At 55.5% G+C, this 15,997-nt stretch overlaps 3 protein-coding genes across 3 annotated transcripts; 2 read left to right on the top strand and 1 right to left on the bottom strand.

The window, feature by feature from the left end:
• Positions 1-1,369: 1,369 nt before the first annotated feature.
• FGF21 (fibroblast growth factor 21) lies at positions 1,370-3,611 on the bottom strand. The gene is made up of 3 exons (XM_004619812.2): positions 3,377-3,611; positions 2,616-2,719; positions 1,370-1,663 (listed from the first exon to the last, which is right to left on the bottom strand). Exons 1-3 carry the CDS (start codon positions 3,609-3,611, stop codon positions 1,370-1,372), a joined length of 633 nt encoding a protein of 210 aa, XP_004619869.2.
• Positions 3,612-7,000: 3,389 nt separating this feature from the next.
• Positions 7,001-8,062, top strand: FUT1 (fucosyltransferase 1 (H blood group)). Its single transcript, XM_004619730.2, has one exon. The coding sequence runs from the start codon at positions 7,001-7,003 to the stop codon at positions 8,060-8,062; it is 1,062 nt and encodes a 353-aa protein (XP_004619787.2).
• A 3,710-nt stretch (positions 8,063-11,772) lies between these two features.
• On the top strand, positions 11,773-15,978 carry IZUMO1 (izumo sperm-oocyte fusion 1). Its single transcript, XM_004619729.2, has 9 exons — positions 11,773-12,250; positions 12,885-12,959; positions 13,292-13,378; positions 13,662-13,682; positions 13,999-14,079; positions 14,297-14,397; positions 14,665-14,818; positions 15,123-15,360; positions 15,599-15,978. Exons 1-9 carry the CDS (start codon positions 12,016-12,018, stop codon positions 15,807-15,809), a joined length of 1,203 nt encoding a protein of 400 aa, XP_004619786.1. The 5' UTR covers positions 11,773-12,015; the 3' UTR covers positions 15,810-15,978.
• Positions 15,979-15,997: the final 19 nt, after the last annotated feature.

The raw sequence follows: 15,997 nt of genomic DNA, 5'->3' as shown, positions 1-15,997 counted from the left end.
TGGGGGGCCATTCCTGGCAATGCCCAGGGGACCATGTGCTGCCAGAGATAGAAACCAGGGCCTCTTGCTCGAAAAGCCCGCTGTGCCTGAAAAGCTGGGGCCACCTGTTTCCTCCCCTGTAAGTGTCTGCACCTCCCAAAATCCTCTGACCCCTGAAATAACACCCAGGTAGAGCCACTCAGAAAGTAAAGAATGCTACCAATCCTGCTTGGAGCTGGAGTGGGAGGACGGGGCAGGGGGTGCACAAATCCAACTCTGTTTCAATCTCCCAGATCCTGAGTCTCACCAGGAGTAATTCCTGAGCACTGAGCCAGGAGTCAGCCCTGAGCACTGCTGGGTGTGATCCCCTCCCCCCCAAACAAGGCAAAAGCAAGGCTGCTAGCCCCCTTGCCCTCCACTTCTCCCCTGACATCATTCGGGGAACATTCAGGACATGATCATGAGTTTGCAAGTCACCCAGGAGACAGCTGTCAAAATGAACAGTTCATGGCCATGAGAAAATGCTAAGGGTGCTTGCCTTGCACACAGTCAACTGGGGTTTGATCCCCAGCACCCCATCTGGTTCCCCACACGCTGCCAGGAGCGATTTCTGAATACAGAGCCAGAAGAAAGCTCTGAGCACTGTTGGGTGCAGCACAAAAACCCGAAAGGGTTCAAAACGCAACCCAGGTGCTCAGAATCAGCAGGCACACCCTCGGCCCAGTGAGGGCTGACCTGTCATCGCCACAGAGGTGTAGGCTAAGCAGTCATTGGGCTGTTCTGGGGACAGGGAGATGATACAGGAGTTAAGGCTCTTGCCTTGCATGTAGCTGACCCTGGTTTCCTGATACCACATAGGTCGCCTGAGTACTGCCAGGCTGACTCCTGAGCACAGAGGCAGGAGTAATCCCTGAGGACCGTTTGACAGGCTCAAGGGACCAGATGGAACGGTGGGACTGACCCTGAGTGGCCACATGCGAGGCAGGTGCCCTCCCCACTGTCCTGTCGCTCACTCCAGCCCTGTGTGTCATCTTTTTAAATGTATGTCCCCATGCACTGGGGTACCTCTGGGAAAGGGGTTCCACACCACTAACATGAGGTGGCAGAGCGGGAAACAAGAAACCAAGTCCTGTCACAGGATAGCCAAAGTCCCTGGATCCAATCAGTGAGCAGGAAAGTGAGGCTGAGGGGACAGGTTCTCAGTGATGGGGGACAGGGGGACTTGGGCTATGGGGTTGATGGGAGAAGAGAAAGATGCTGCCTCCTCCCTTAGACACTCACACCAATCTGTTGCTCAACACTTTATTATCCCAAGTAAGAAAAATAATAAAATAAATAAGATAAATAACGCAATAAATAAAGAGCAGACCCACGCCTGACGGTCCATGGCTCAGGACGTGTAGCTGGGGCTGTGGCGCTCTGGGGGCCCCACCATGCTCAGGGGGTCTGAGGAACCCACGTCTGGAGGCACCGGGGCGGGGGGCCTAGGGGGCTCCAGGGAGGCAGGTGGCAGTCCTGGCAGTGGCAGGAAGCGGACGGCGCCCCGTGAGGCTGGTTCCCGGGACACTGGGGCACTGGGCGGGTGTAGGTAGAGCGGGAGACCCAGGGCCTCAGACTGGTAAACGTTATATCCATCCTGGAGAAGAAGTTCCCGGAAACTGCAGGCCTCTGGGTCAAAGCGAAGCTGAGGGGACAAGAGGGGAGATCAGAGATGTGGAATTCCACTGGTTGTGGACACAGACCCTGGGGGTCCAGGCCCCAGCCTCCCCCCCCTCAGACCTGGCATCCAGGCTCCAGTCTCCCCCTTTAGACCTGGGATCCAGGCCCCAGCCTCCTCCCTCAGACCTGGGATCCAGGCCCCAGCCTCCTCCCTCAGACCTGGGATCCAGGCCCCAGCCTCCTCCCTCAGACCTGGGGTCCAGGCCCCAGCCTCCTCCCTCAGACCTGGGGTCCAGGCCCCAGCCTCCTCCCTCAGACCTGGGGTCCAGGCCCCAGCCTCCTCCCTCAGACCTGGGGTCCAGGCCCCAGCCTCCTCCCTCAGACCTAGTCCAGGGTGCAGACCTCGAACAGACTTATCCTTTCCACCAGGGCACTTCTGCAAGGCTGACTATCCTGTATCCACTTCCCAGAAAGGAACATTCTAGCCCAGGAGAAGTCTCAGGTCTCTAAGGCCCGGCCAAGTTGTCTAGCTTCTACTCAAGGTCTTGCTCACTCCCCAGGCAGTGTTGGGGGGGAGGGACCTGCACCAAGCATGAAGCAGGCGAGGTCAGCAGGATGGGTCCGAGCAATAGCAAGGCAGGATGCACTGATCTTGCACATGACTAACCCAGGTTCCATCCCCAGCACCCCATAGAGCATAGGGTCCCCTGAATCCTTCCAGGAGTGACCCCTGAGCACAGAACTGGGGGTAAACCCTGAGCGCTGCCAGCTGTGGTCCCCAGACAGACAAATCAACACTCTACAGCCATGTCCAGGCCTCAGGATCTGTCCCTGAGCCCAGTTTCCTCTTCCTGCAAATGCTCCGAGCAGCAGCTCCCAGGCCCCGCCGTGAGCCTGAGGTCTGAGCGAGCAGGGAGCGTGTCCGGGTTGGGCCTTGGAGGCCAGGCATGGGCCCCAGGAGCCAAGCCCAAACTCACCGATCCATACAGGACCCCATCGGGCCGCTGGCACAGGAATCTGGATGTGCTGACCCCGAGGATTTGAATTACGCCTGGCTTCAAGGCTTTCAGCTCCAGGAGACCTGCGAGAGTGGCTGATCAGGGACCATGACACCTTTTCCAGAGTCCTGTCCCATGACCCCAAAATCTAGTCCACCCAGCCTTCAGGGGGTCAGAATGACAGCACAGAGAGAAAGGTGTTTGCCTTCCACACAGCAGTCTGGCTTTACTCCCCAGCATCCCATATTATCCCCCGAGCACCGCCAGGAGTAACTCCTGATTGCAGAGCCAGGAGTGACCCTTGAGCATTGCCAAGTATGACCCCAAAAGACAAAAAGAAAACAGAAAAAAAAAAAGAAAGCAAACAAGAACCAGCCTCCAATCTCAGCCTCTACCTTCAGACCCAGTATCCAGCTCCCCCCACCCCCCACCAGCCTCCTCTCTCAGACCTGGCTTCCATGCCTCCAGCCTCCTTTAGAAGAAGGATCAGCCAGTGAGCTCCTCCCTCAGACACAGAATCCAATGCTCCAGCTTCCTCCCTCAGATCTAGGGATTCAGACCCCCAGCCTCCTCCCTCAGATCCAGGACCCCAGTATCTTAGCCTCCTCCCTCAGACTCAGAATCCAATCTCCCTTAGTGTCTTCCCTCACATTCAGGATCCAGCTTCCCTGCCTCCTCCCTCATTCGGACCCAGCATCCTCAGCCTCCTCCCTCAGACCAGGCCCTGCCTGCACACTTACATTCTGGGGTCCTGTGGGCCGCACCCTGCACTGTGCCGTCGGCCCTGATCTCCAGGTGCGCCCCTGTCCTCTGGGCATCGTCGGTGTACAGGAACCTCAGCCGGACTTGGCCCCCAAATTGGAGGAGGGGGCTGGAGTCAGGGAGGGGGTGTGCCTGGCAGGCGCCCAGCAGCAAGCCCAGCAGCATGGGGGCCCACAGTCCCAACTGCTGCCCCCTGGCCTTGTCCCAGACCATGAAGAGCTCGGCACGCGGGGTGTGTGAGGGGGAGAAGCTTGGGGTCCTTCCGGGGAGCTCAGACGTCCGGTCAGGGCGTGCAGATCGGGTGCTCCCAAGCCTGGCACCTGACAAGTGACGTCCCGGCTGACAGATCCCAGCGGTCTCCTGGGATGGATGCGCAGCCTGGACTTATATCTACGTGGACCCGCCCAGTCACCTTCCTCGCCTGACCTGTGCTATCTGACCCACTTGGCAGGAGCCACGATTCCACCGTGGCCGGGTCAGCTGGACGGGTGATGCAACTGGGGGTCCTGTGCGCCCGGGACTGGACTCCAGACTGCTGCTGAGGGTGGGGGATGGGACCTGATTGTCGGGGGCAAGAGGCTGGGAGGCTGGGGGTCTGGATGCCTGGCTTGAGGGGCGGAGGAAGGATTGGGGACCTGGATCCTGGGTCTGAAGGTGGAGAGTGTGGACCCTTGGATCTGAGGGAGAGAGCAGGACCCTTGGTCAGAGGCAGAGGGTCTGGGGGGTTCAAGAATCCCCTTCCAGCTCTCTCCATCCTCGGAGAAGCCCGCGTTCTCTCTTGAGAGCGTTACTCCTACTGTTTTTCTTTTCCACTTATCCTTTCCTCCTTCCCTCAAAACCCTCTAAATAAAATTTGCTACTTAAAAAAAAAAAAAAGAATCCCCTTCCAGACTGACTGAATAGATTTTTTGGTCTTTTGAGCCACACACAATGGTGCTCAGGGCTTACTCCTGGCTCTGTGCTCAGGAATCGCTCCTGCTAAGTTCAGGGAGATCATATGCCAGGGATCAAAACCAGGTCAGATGTATACAAGGCAAGCGCCCGGCCCACTGTACTATCTCTCCAGCCATGGACAAATCATTTCTTTTTCTTTTTCTTTCTTTCTTTCTTTCTTTCTTTCTTTCTTTCTTTCTTTCTTTCTTTCTTTCTTTCTTTCTTTCTTTCTTTCTTTCTTTCTTTCTTTCTTTCTTTCTTTCTTTCTTTCGTATTTTGGGTCACACCCAGCGATGCTCAGGGTTTACTCCTGGCTTTTGCACTCAGGAATTACTCCTGGTGCTCAGGGGACCATATGGGATGCTGGGAATCGAACCCGTATCGGCCACGTGCAAGGCAAACGCCCTACCCGCTGTACTATCGCTCCAGCCCCAGACAAGTCATTTCTGAATCCTCTCTAAATTTTAGGTTTGGGGAGTCTTGTCACCAATTCCTATTGTAAGGATCAAAATCCTTGCTTAGCCCAGGAGGTTGGAGCATCCAAGGACTGCAGTCCAGACTAGATGCTACATGGGGCCAGAGCTGTTCAGGTATGACACCTGAGCACTGGGCTTGGAGTAGCACCTGAGCAGTTCAGGCTGGGATCTGAAAATCAGAAGGAGGGGCTGGAGTGATCGTACACTGGGAGGGTGCTTGCCTTGTATACTGCAGGCCCAGGTTTGGTCTCTGGCACCCCACATGTAACCCCACATCTGCTAAGAGTGATCCCTGAGGGGCTGGAGCGATAGCATAGCGGGTAGGGCGTTTGCCTTGCACACGGCCGACCCAGGTTCGATTCCCAGCATCCCATATGGTCCCCTGAGCACTGCTAGGGGTGATTCCTGAGTGCAGAGCCAGGAGTAACCCCTGTGCATCACTGAATGTGACCCAAAAAGCAAAAAAAAAAAAAAAAGAGTGATCCCTGAGCATAGAGCCAATAGTCAGCTCTGAGCACTGCCAGATGTGCTCCCCCAAAAACAAAAAAAAAAGTTTAGGGACAAACCCCAAGGTTGCCCAGGGTCCCTGGCGTGTCTCCTATGAACTATAGCAGCACCCCCAAGTTCAAGGCAGAGTCAGGTTCTAGAGGAATTAGCTGAGGGAACAAAGGGTTGGACCACGCCTTGGCTGGCCCTGGACACCAAGTCCCAAGCAGGGCGGGGTTACTCCAGCGTCTGACTGGGTGGCAGGGGAGGGACACTTTGGGGGCCTGCATCCTGGGTCTGAAGGAGGGTCTGGACCCCCAGGTCTGAGGGAGGAGAGCTGAAGGCTGAACTGAGTCTTAGACCAGGAGGAGGAATGGGGGTCTGAACCCCTGGGTCTGAGAGAGAGGGGCTGGTGGCTGGAAAAACTTTTTGGGGGGTGGGGATGGGAGTTGGGCCACACCTTGTGGTGCTCAGGAATGCTCCTGCTAGGGCAGGGGACCGCATGCCAAGCCAGGTGGAACCAGAATCATCCTGTGCAAGTCAAGCATTATTTTCACTATACAAACACTCTTGTCTCCTACGGGGGCGGTGGGGGGTGGGGAGAGTAGGGAAGCGGCAGGTGCGGGGCAGACGGGCAGGGGTTGGGGTACAAGAGGGGGCAGGTTCCCCGGGAAAGTGCAGAAAGCTGCCTGGGAAGCAAAGGAACCGGCGTCAGAACTCTAGAATTACTCTACGAGGAGGGGAGAGGGAGAGGTGGGCGACTTTCGGGGTGGGGGCTTGGAACTGGGGTGCACAACCAGATCCCCTGGCGGGCTGGGGACCCCTGCTTAGGATGGAGGTGGTTCTACCTGCCGCAACCAGCAGGGGGCACTTCTGGGTGGGGAGGGAGGCCGGGGCCGCGGTACCGGCAAACTGGTTTTCACCGGGGCTGAGCTCGGACCCGGCTGGCACTCGAGATGCAGGTGGGGTTCGAGGGTGTCGGTAAATCAAGCCACGAGGTGGGGGCGAACCGGGCGTGCCTTCTAACCTCCGGTGCAGACGCAGGCGCCCAAGAAGGATGCACCAGCCCCGAAGCCGGCAGGTGGCTGGGGCAGAGCCCCGAAGAGCGAGTTGGAGGCGCGGGGGCGGGGTTGGAGGGCGGAGAAGGAACGAGGTGCCGTCGGGTCGGGACTGGTGGAGGTGGGGCGGTGGGAGTCCCCGGGAGCCGCCCCCTTACCTTTTCTCCCCTCCCCTAACCCAGGCCGGACAGGTTGCAGGCTGGGCATCCTTCTGGCCGTTCTCCCTTGCGCAGGACACCGCCAGCCTCAGGGAGCGCCTGTGAGTGGACTCTCGACATTCCAGGGGGGACTAGGGGATCCAGACTTTATGCACCCTCCACCCCCAGGGGTCTCCCTCACCCCCACCGCCTACTCTGCCTCTGTTGAGAATCCTGATCAGCTCCCACACGACGAGTCCTGCACGCCTCTGGGCATTCCTCTTTTGGCATCTCCACTGCACCCAGACGCCCAGACGCACCGAGGGAGGTAAGGAAAGAGATTCCAGGGGTACAGACACCCGGGGTCTTGGAATCTTTCCAGTTTCCTGGCTCCCAGTTTACCTCTACAGACCCGGGAGTCACGCCCCCTTTCTCTCCGACCCTCAGCTCCAACTCTCACTTTTCTTGGGAGCTTGTGTTAATCTCTGGTCCCCTCTTCCTCCCCTCTAGCCATGTGGGTCGCCAGCTTCCGGAGCCTGAGTCTGGCCTTTGGCCTCCTCTGCCTTTTCACCTTCCTCTTCTTCCTCCAACTGCACCAAGAACTCTTAAGCTGGGGCCACCAGCAGCTGACCACGTGTCCCACGTGCCCAGAAGCTCCACCGGGCATCAACTGCTCGCACTCCAACTCTGTCATTGTCAGGGATGTGCCCCGTGCCGCCCCGACCGGCATCTGGACCATCGTTCCCAGCGGCCGCCTTGGGAACCAAATGGGTCAGTACGCCACGCTGCTGGCGCTGGCCCAGCTCAACGGGCGCCAGGCCTTCATCCTGCCCTCCATGCACAACGCGCTGGCGCCCGTGTTCCGCACCAGCCTGCCTGTGCTGGCGCCAGAGGTGGACAGCCAGACCCCGTGGCAGGGGCTGCAGCTGCATGACTGGATGTCGGGGGAGTACGAGCACCTGTCGCAGCCGTTTCTCAAGCTGTCGGGCTACCCTTGCTCCTGGACCTTCTTCCACCACCTCCGGGAGCAGATTCGCCGCGAGTTCACCCTACATATACATGTCCGGGACCAGGCGCAGGCCCTGCTGCGGGATATCCGCTTGGGCCCCCCTGGCCACCGCCCCAGCACTTTCGTGGGGGTCCATGTGCGCCGCGGGGATTACGTGAAGGTGATGCCGGACATTTGGAAAGGGGTGGTGGGTGACCGTGCCTACCTCCAGAAAGCCCTGGACTGGTTTCGCGCCCGCCACCCTGCGCCCGTCTTTGTGGTGGTCAGCAACGACATGGCCTGGTGTCGGGAGAACATCAACGCCTCCCGGGGCGATGTGATGTTCGCGGGCAACGGGAAAGAGGGCACGCCCAGCCGGGACTTCGCGCTGCTCACACAGTGTAACCACACTGTCATGACCATCGGCACCTTCGGCTTCTGGGCTGCTTACCTTGCGGGCGGGGACACCGTCTACCTAGCTAATTTCACACTCCCTGACTCGCCCTTCCTGAAAGTCTTTAAGCCAGAGGCAGCCTTCCTGCCACAGTGGGTGGGGATCCCCGCTGACCTGACCCCACTCCTTTAAGGATATTTTCACCTTTGAAAGGTGGTTTCTCCCCACCAGGGTCCCTAGGATGGATGGAACTGTGGGTGACTTCGAGGTAGTATGCCCTGAAGCCCTGTGTGTGTTTCTGGAGTGATTCTAGGGTGGGGGGAGGGGTGCCGGCTCAGAGAGGGCCAGTTCTGTACTGGCCACAGTTCCACCCTTCTGCCCCGGTCCTTCCTGGAATGTCAGATCGCTTCAGTGAAGAACTTAATGAACCCATGAGTTGTATGTGCATGTGTGCATGCATGTGTATGCATATGTGTGTGTGTGTGTGTGTGTGTGTGTGTGCGGGCAAGCACATGTGTCCTTTGCCGTTGCCTTAATGAGTTAGCTAATCCAGCTAGCTTACTCATTGTTTTGCCACCATTAGAAAGATTGAGGGAAATGGGGCCAGAGCGATAGCACAGCGGGTAGGGCGTTCGCCTTGCATGCGGCCGACCCGGGTTCGATCCCCAGCATCCCATATGGTCCCCCAAGCACCGCCAGGAGTAATTCCTGAGTGCAGAGCCAGGAGTAACCCCTGAGCATCGCTGGGTGTGACCCAAAAAGAAAAAAAAAAAGAAAGAAAGATTGAGGGGAAAAGTGATGAAACAAACAGTCACAGGGCAGAACAAAAAGTGATAAGACAAATACTACAGGGCAGAACAAGGAAGCATAGGGGTTAAGGCATTTGCTTTTTAGGTCACACCTCGAGATGCCCAGGAGTTACCCCTGGCTCTGCACTGAGGAATTACTCCTGGTGGTGCTCGGGGACTATATGGGATGCTGGGAATTGAACTCGGGTCGGCCGCGTGCAAGGCAAACGCCCTACCCACTGTGCTATCGCTCTAGCTCCAAGGCATTTGTTTTTGCATGTGGCTGCAGTTTAATCCCCCAGCACCCTCACAGGGTCCCTCAAGCATCTTTAGGAGTGACCTCTGAGCAAAGAGCCAGAAGTAAGCTTTGAGCACCACCAGGTATGGTCCCCAAACCCTAAAACAAAACAAAACCCTTGTATGTGGGTGCAGTTTGTAAGCAGAGCAGAATACTGCCAAGTCCTCAGTCCCTGGAAAGACAAAGGACACATGTGCTTGCACACACACACATAAGCATACACATACATGCACACATAAGCACATACATGCACAGGCTCGCACACACATGCACACACAGGCATATGCACACAATGCATACACAGAGCACAAGTTTAGGTTTCTTTGCAGGGAGTCTGAGGTCTGGACAATGAAATGCTGCCTATTTGGATTGAGGATGGGAAAAAGAGATGTATATATATATATAAATATAAAATCATATATATTGCAGTTTGTAAGCAGAACAGAAAAGTACCAAGTCCTCAGTCCATGGGAAGGAAATGGAGAGGTGTGTGCGCGCACATGTACATGCACATACACACATGCATGCACACAAACACACATGCATGTACACACTCATATACAAGCACACACATGCACATGCACGTACATATATATGTTTGGGGGCCACAGCCAGCAGTGCTCAGAGCTTACTCCTGGTTCTGTGCTCAGGGCATATGATCCCAGGGATTGAGCTGTGGTCAGCTATGTGAAAGGCAAGCACTTTACCTCCTATACTATCTCTCTAGTCCTCTGGAAGAAATCTTTCCAGAAATCCAGGGATTTTTTTGTTTGTTTTGTTTTGGGGCCACACCATGCTCTGTCTTAAGGACCACTCCCAGTGGTGCTGGGAGGTGGTGGCGCCAGGGATTGGGCCACATGCAAGGCAAAAGCCCTATCCTCTGTGCTATTGCTCTGGCCCCAGGAAATTCATTTTCTACTAGTCAGCACCAGGTCTCTGGGCTCCCCAAAGCCACAGGTTTTGTGCCCTTTGGGCAGAATTGTCTGACTTAGGGCAAGGAGCAGGAAAGGGAATGAAAGCATACAGCTATCCCACCCCCAGGATACCTTCATGCTTTCCAAACCAGGCCTAAGCAATCAAGCTGAGGGTCTTTCCAGTCCAGGAGAAAGGGATTCTTAGCCCTGATTTTCACTATTCCTGGGTTGAAGCATGGTAGTGACTGCTTTTATTCCAGTCAGCCCTGTTCACCTCAAAGAATCAAAATTCCTTTTCTAGTCTTCTCAGGGAGTCTGGGGTCTGTTCCTTTTGCAACTCCCAGAGGTGGAAGGAATTAAATGTCTACATCAGGGGCTGGAGCGATAGCACAGAGGGTATGGCGTTTGCCTTGCACTTGGCCAACCCAGGTTCGATTCCTAGCATCCCATATGGTCCCCCGAGCACCGCCAGGAGTAATACCTGAGTAACCCCTGAGCATCGCCGGGTGTGACTCAAAAAGAAAAAAAAAAGTCCACATCATCAACCAGCCTTTTCAGAGTAATGTGTTTGTGTGCGAGAGGAGGGAGAACGTGAAGAAATTCCATCATCCTATTATTCAAGTCTTGCAGTATAATCACTCTCAGCTCTGACAGCTTCATATTTTTTTGATGGGGGGGGCACACCTGGCATGTTCAGGGTTTACTCCTGGCTCTGGGTTCAATGATCACTCTTTGGAGGGCTCAAGGGCCCATACGTGGTGGTAGGAATTGAACGTGGGTTGTGCATTTGCAAAGCAAGAGCCTCACCTGTCTGGCCCTCTGGTAGCTTCTTGCTGGGCTGACTTATATAGTTCTTGATTTTTCAAAAAAATGACTTCTTTCAATCATGCAGAAAAGATCAGGAGAGAGATCTTATAGGAATTAAGACTCCAAATCCAAATTTCTTTTTCCAGGGCCCCTAGTATTGCTCCCCCTCTCTCTTTCCTCTCTCTCTCTCCCCTCCCCCCTCTCTCTCACATCTCCCTTTCCTGATAGAATCTTGGAACTCAGCCCCATAAACACAGAAGGTGGAAGAAAAGGTGCAAAGTAAACTTAAGTGTTGGGGGCCGGGATATCTCAGCAGCTACCAAAGGAAACCCTTGTAAATTGGAGAATCTGAGTTATTTTCCTAGCACCACCATGTGTGCTGAGTTGGGGTGTGGGGTAGAGCGGGGAGTCCCTCCATGCACTGAGCCCTGAGTATGAGCACAGCAACCAGATATGCCACCCTCAACATTGCAACATCAACGAAATGGGGGGGAGGTGGGGGGAGGTGTAGAATAATTTTGAACTACATTTCCCATAAAGCTATGGGGTTGGTCGCTGTAATCTGGTCTGATTGTTCTAGGACGAGACCCCAGAGCCTTCTGGAAAATGTAGTTCTAGGAAGACCCAATTGACTCCAGTCCCCCCAGATTTGTGGGTATCTAGCCATGAGCCGGGGTTCCCGGGGAAGGGAGGAAGTTGAGGGTCAAAAACCAGTTTCTTGCTCTGGAAATCAGAGAAAACAAAGGACATCCCATTGGATGATAGGAGAGTTCCAATCGGAAAAGGCACACGCCTCTGTGACGTCAAGGAGGAGGGCGGGACCCCTCTTTGTTTAAGTCCAATCAGACTCAGAGATGGGCTTTTGGGCGGGGTCAAGAAAACCGAGAGATTATTTTTTGGGAATAAGGGTGCCTCACGTAGGGAATTGGGATGGAGGTCGTGGGAGTGCCTTTGTAGACAAAGGCGATCTGTGACTCTGACCGCAGTCAGAAATTCTCGAAAGCTCGCCACTAACCTCGCTCTCGCTCCAACAAACCCCTAACTGTAGTCGCGGGCAGTGGAAGAAGGACGCGCCGCGGGTCAGATCTCGCAGGTTCTGAGACGCGGGATTCGGCTCTTCAGCGACCCCTAGTGTTGGAGTTGGGAATCAAGGTCCTGTAATCACAATTGAGCGCGTGCGCTGCGACTTCCTAACGAGAAGGGGTGCGCCCTGAAAATCGGAGTCATCTGGTTTGGGGGGAGGTTTGTCTTCTCTCCGTTGAGTCTTCACTTCCTCTCGGATTGCGGGGAGAGGACGGACCGTCCTCAAACCTTTTCGGACGGCGCGCGCTGGCCATAATGGCACCGTGGCTGCCCCTCCTGGTCGCAGTCCTGGCCATCTGCCTGCTTCCTGCCGGCGGCTGTGTCTTATGTGATCCAAAGGTGAAGAAAGAGCTGGACAATTTAAGGACAGCTTACCTGCCTGATCACCTGGACTCGCAGCATCACGAAAACTTTATGTTAAGGGTAAAGCAGGCTCTGAAGGAATTCAACGATCTGGAGATTGACGAGAATTCCTTTATGGGGGTCATTGGTGAGGGCAGCACCAACTCCTGGGTCCCGGGGCTTTCGGGAGGATATTGAGTGCAGGGAAGACACTACTGGAAGTCTCCTGGATCCTGCAATAGAGAAAGTTAGGATGCAGATTCAAGGGTTTCCCATGTTCCCCAATTCCTTAGTAATTTTATCTTTTATTTTTTTTGCGGGGGGGTGGAATACCCAGCGGTGATCGGGCTATTTCTGGCTCGGAATTTAGTAATTACTCAAACCCGGATCGGCCAGGATGCATAACGAACACCCTACCACTCTGGTCACAGCCCATAATTTTTTTTTTCTTTTTGGGTCACACCCGGCAATGCACAGGAGTTACTCCTAGCTCTGCACTCAGGAATTACCCCTGGCGGTGCTTGGGGGACCATATGGGATGCTGGGGATCGAACCCGGGTCGGCCACGTGCAAGGCAAACGCCCTCCCCGCTGTGCTATTACTCCAGCCCACAGCCCATAATTTTAATGCGATAAAACTACAACTCCCAGAAGGCAATAGGCAGAAAATCCCTTAACCAGACCTAGCCTTGCCCAGTGGCCCAATGGGTATTGTAGTTTCTAAGACTAGGCCAGTCGGTGAAGTCGGTACACTGGAATCTGGGTTTTCATCTCCCTCCACAGACCAACATACATTGGAAAAGGTGTCCTGGAGTTTGATCAAGGATATTAAACGCATGACGGAAAGTGCAGTAAAAGGTACAAATGCACGGAGGAGTCCAGTATCCCCCAGGGAAGTTATGATGACTGTCACTGGTGCTGTGCTGATGGCAGCTGCCTCACCCCTAGACTCTAATTCCATTTTTGCTATTCAGTCCCCATTAGTGTGATTCCGCAGCTTTCTTGTGAAAGCTCTAGAGAAGCATCTTATCAGTGGCTGCGATGTGCTGAGTGGTCACTCCATTTCCCTGCCCTTCCCTCAGAAGGCACAAAAGGCAATACCAGCAGACTTTCCCTATTCGCTTTCCTGGTCAGCTGGGGTGGGGGTTGGTCACCCCACTCCACCCCCGCAACATCCTGCTTCTCCCCAGGTGAACTATTTGTGAAAGAGTTCTTCTGGATGTTGAAGATACAGAAAGATATCTTTGCACGACACATGGCTCGGTTCCAAAATGAGGGTAAGGGGAGATGAGAGTCCCTTATGCCAGACCCCTCTTTCCAGCTGTCTGACCATCTGACTTGGTCAGATGGTCCCCAGTTCCTTGTTGCTGTGCCTGGTCTGGTTCCTCCATCTCTTCCACCCCTCCTCCCTCAGACCCACAGACATACAGATTCTTCCCCTCTCAGACCCCAGAACCTCTTTTTTTATCCGCCCACCGCCCCCTCCAACCCCCCACTTCTTTTGCCTCCTTTGTCTTAGAGATCTGATGCTCAGATTCTTATTTCTTTCTCCCGAGGCAGTTTTTTGTCCCAACAAATGTGGTGAGTCGGGATTTCGGAAGCTGGCCTTCGGTCCCTCATCCCTGTCCCACGGATGCCCCGTCTTTCTTCTCCCCCGTTGGGGTCTCGGTATCTTCATTCGCGGCGTCTGAGGGGCTCCTCGACTCCAAATGTCCTTCCGCACCGGGGACTTGCAGGGGAGCGGGTAACCTTTCCCGAGGTTGGGAGATTTAGCCACCTGCCAGGCTGCGCTCTAACCACGCCCCTATATATGGACACGCCCCACCCGGGCTCCGCCCTTTGCCGGCAGCCCCTTCTCTTGAGGAGCTAATACACAGGCTGGACTCTGCCCCTTCAGGTACCATGCTGCAGACTCTGATCTGGTGTCAAACATGCGAGAAGCAGGTTCACTCTTGTCATAAGTCCGTCTTCTGCGGGGGTGAGAGAGAGAGCCGGGCGCCAGAGGGCGGAACCAGACGGAGACAGTGCTTAGGAAAAGGCGGGCGGGGGGCGGGGCGGCGCTGGGGGAGGCGGCGCTAGGGGAATGGGAGCGGGGACTGGGGTGTGTGTGGGGGGGGGAGAGGGAGGATTAGGAGGCGGAGGGAAGACTCCTGCAAGGCCCCGGAAGAAGCGTCTCAGTTATTCCCCATCCCCAGAACGCCTCATCAAGGTCCATCGTTTGGAAGACCTGGTCCTCAATTGCGAGCTCAGTTGGCATCAAGCCGCTGAAGGCCTGACCACGTACCGCTTTTATAGGGTGGGGACCTTCAGCAATTCTAACCCCTGAACTCCAAGTGAAGTAGGCCTGCGTGAGCCCCCTGGCCCCTGTGTGCAGAGACTGCCCCTATAATCCCGCATCACCTACCAGGCAGGGCTGCTACCGACCCCCCTTTCTGGGACCTCCTTCCCTGACCACCCTGGACTCCTAGTCTCCCGCTCCTGAGGTCCCTTGATTTTCTCATCCCTGTACTCCCCCGCCCCCTGAATTCCCCAGGCCTCTGTCACCTCTTGAGCTTGGATCTAGGTTTGGAAGAACAATACTGAGAAGTTGGTGTCCGAGGGAAAAGAGCCCACCCTTTCCAAGCCCAGGGTGGGTCCAGAAGATGAAGGGAAATACCGCTGCGAGCTCGGCACCGTGCAAAAAACCCCAGCCACGATCCTCAGTTTCAATGTCAAAGGTCAGTGCAGGGCAGCGGGGATTCCAGATTCTGGGAACTCTGAGGACTGGGACTGGCGATTAGCCCTGGGGCGTGGCTTGTGGGCGTGGCTCTCGGCCGGGGTGTGGCCACGCGCTCGGGGTGGGGCCTCACGGTCCTGCATCCAAGCGGAGGGAGGGCGGGGAAGTCCCTTCTGGATGTATTTCAGCTTCTCCCCACTGGAAGCCTGATTCTCTCCTGGGGGGGTCTTAGATCCCCCCAGGGTAGACTGGGGTGCAGAGAGGGAGCTTGGCGCCCTCTCAGGACGGCTCTCTGCCCCCATCAGTGTTGCCCGAAAGGCTTGAAGAGGAAACATTGCCAACCAGCGCAGATAATCTCACTATCCCCCACTTCCACAATGCCACCGAGACAAAACACCCACCTAACACTATTGATCCCTCCGTGGCGGAAACCAAAGAGACCGACCCAAAACTCTCGGAGCCGGTGCGGGAGAAGCTGCGGAGGCAATTGATATTGACGCTGATCTGGGCCTCCGTGCTGCTGATCCTCGGCCTTGCCACCGCGTGAGCCGCCCGCTGAAGAAGGCAGGGCTGGGAGAGAAGGGGCTATCTGCCACAGAAGTGGAGGGGTGTGGGAGCTGCGCTTCCTTGGGGGGTGCGGCTTAGAAAAAAGGGGGACGGAGCAGCTCTCACTTAAGTCTAGTTTGAATGATTGCTAGATCAAATAGAAGGGAGGCCGGGAAGGGATGCCCTTCACTCCCCGTCACCTCATCTAGTCCCTTCTTTGCATCCACTCCTCCAGGGTACTTTGCTCTCGCTCTACGGAGTTGTTTGAGGGCATAAAGTCCAACTACAAAGATGGAACTACTCAGCAGGACAACGTTCCGATGAAAGAGACCCAGGGAGACCAGGAGCTGACAGATGGATCAGAGGACAGGGAAGAAGACCAGGCAGAGGCTGAGGACAAGGCCAGGAACACTGACACCGGAAGTGAGAAAACAGCCAAAGAGTAAAGGAGGATAAAAGATCCAGGAATAAAGAGATATCTGATCATGACTGCTACACTGATCCTCATTTGGTTCCCCAGAGAAGTCTGGAGGTGGGGTCTGGCCTGCCGCCCCCCCCCATCTGGAAAGAAGGACCCCACTGACCTCTGTGTAATTCCAGAACCCAGGCGGCGCAGGGCAGGGCCAGGACTCCC

Source organism: Sorex araneus, chromosome 8, assembly GCF_027595985.1.
Source record: "Sorex araneus isolate mSorAra2 chromosome 8, mSorAra2.pri, whole genome shotgun sequence".
NCBI lineage: Eukaryota > Metazoa > Chordata > Mammalia > Eulipotyphla > Soricidae > Sorex > Sorex araneus.
Note: the sequence above shows the minus strand (reverse complement) of the source record. Positions and strands in the feature narration are given on the sequence as shown.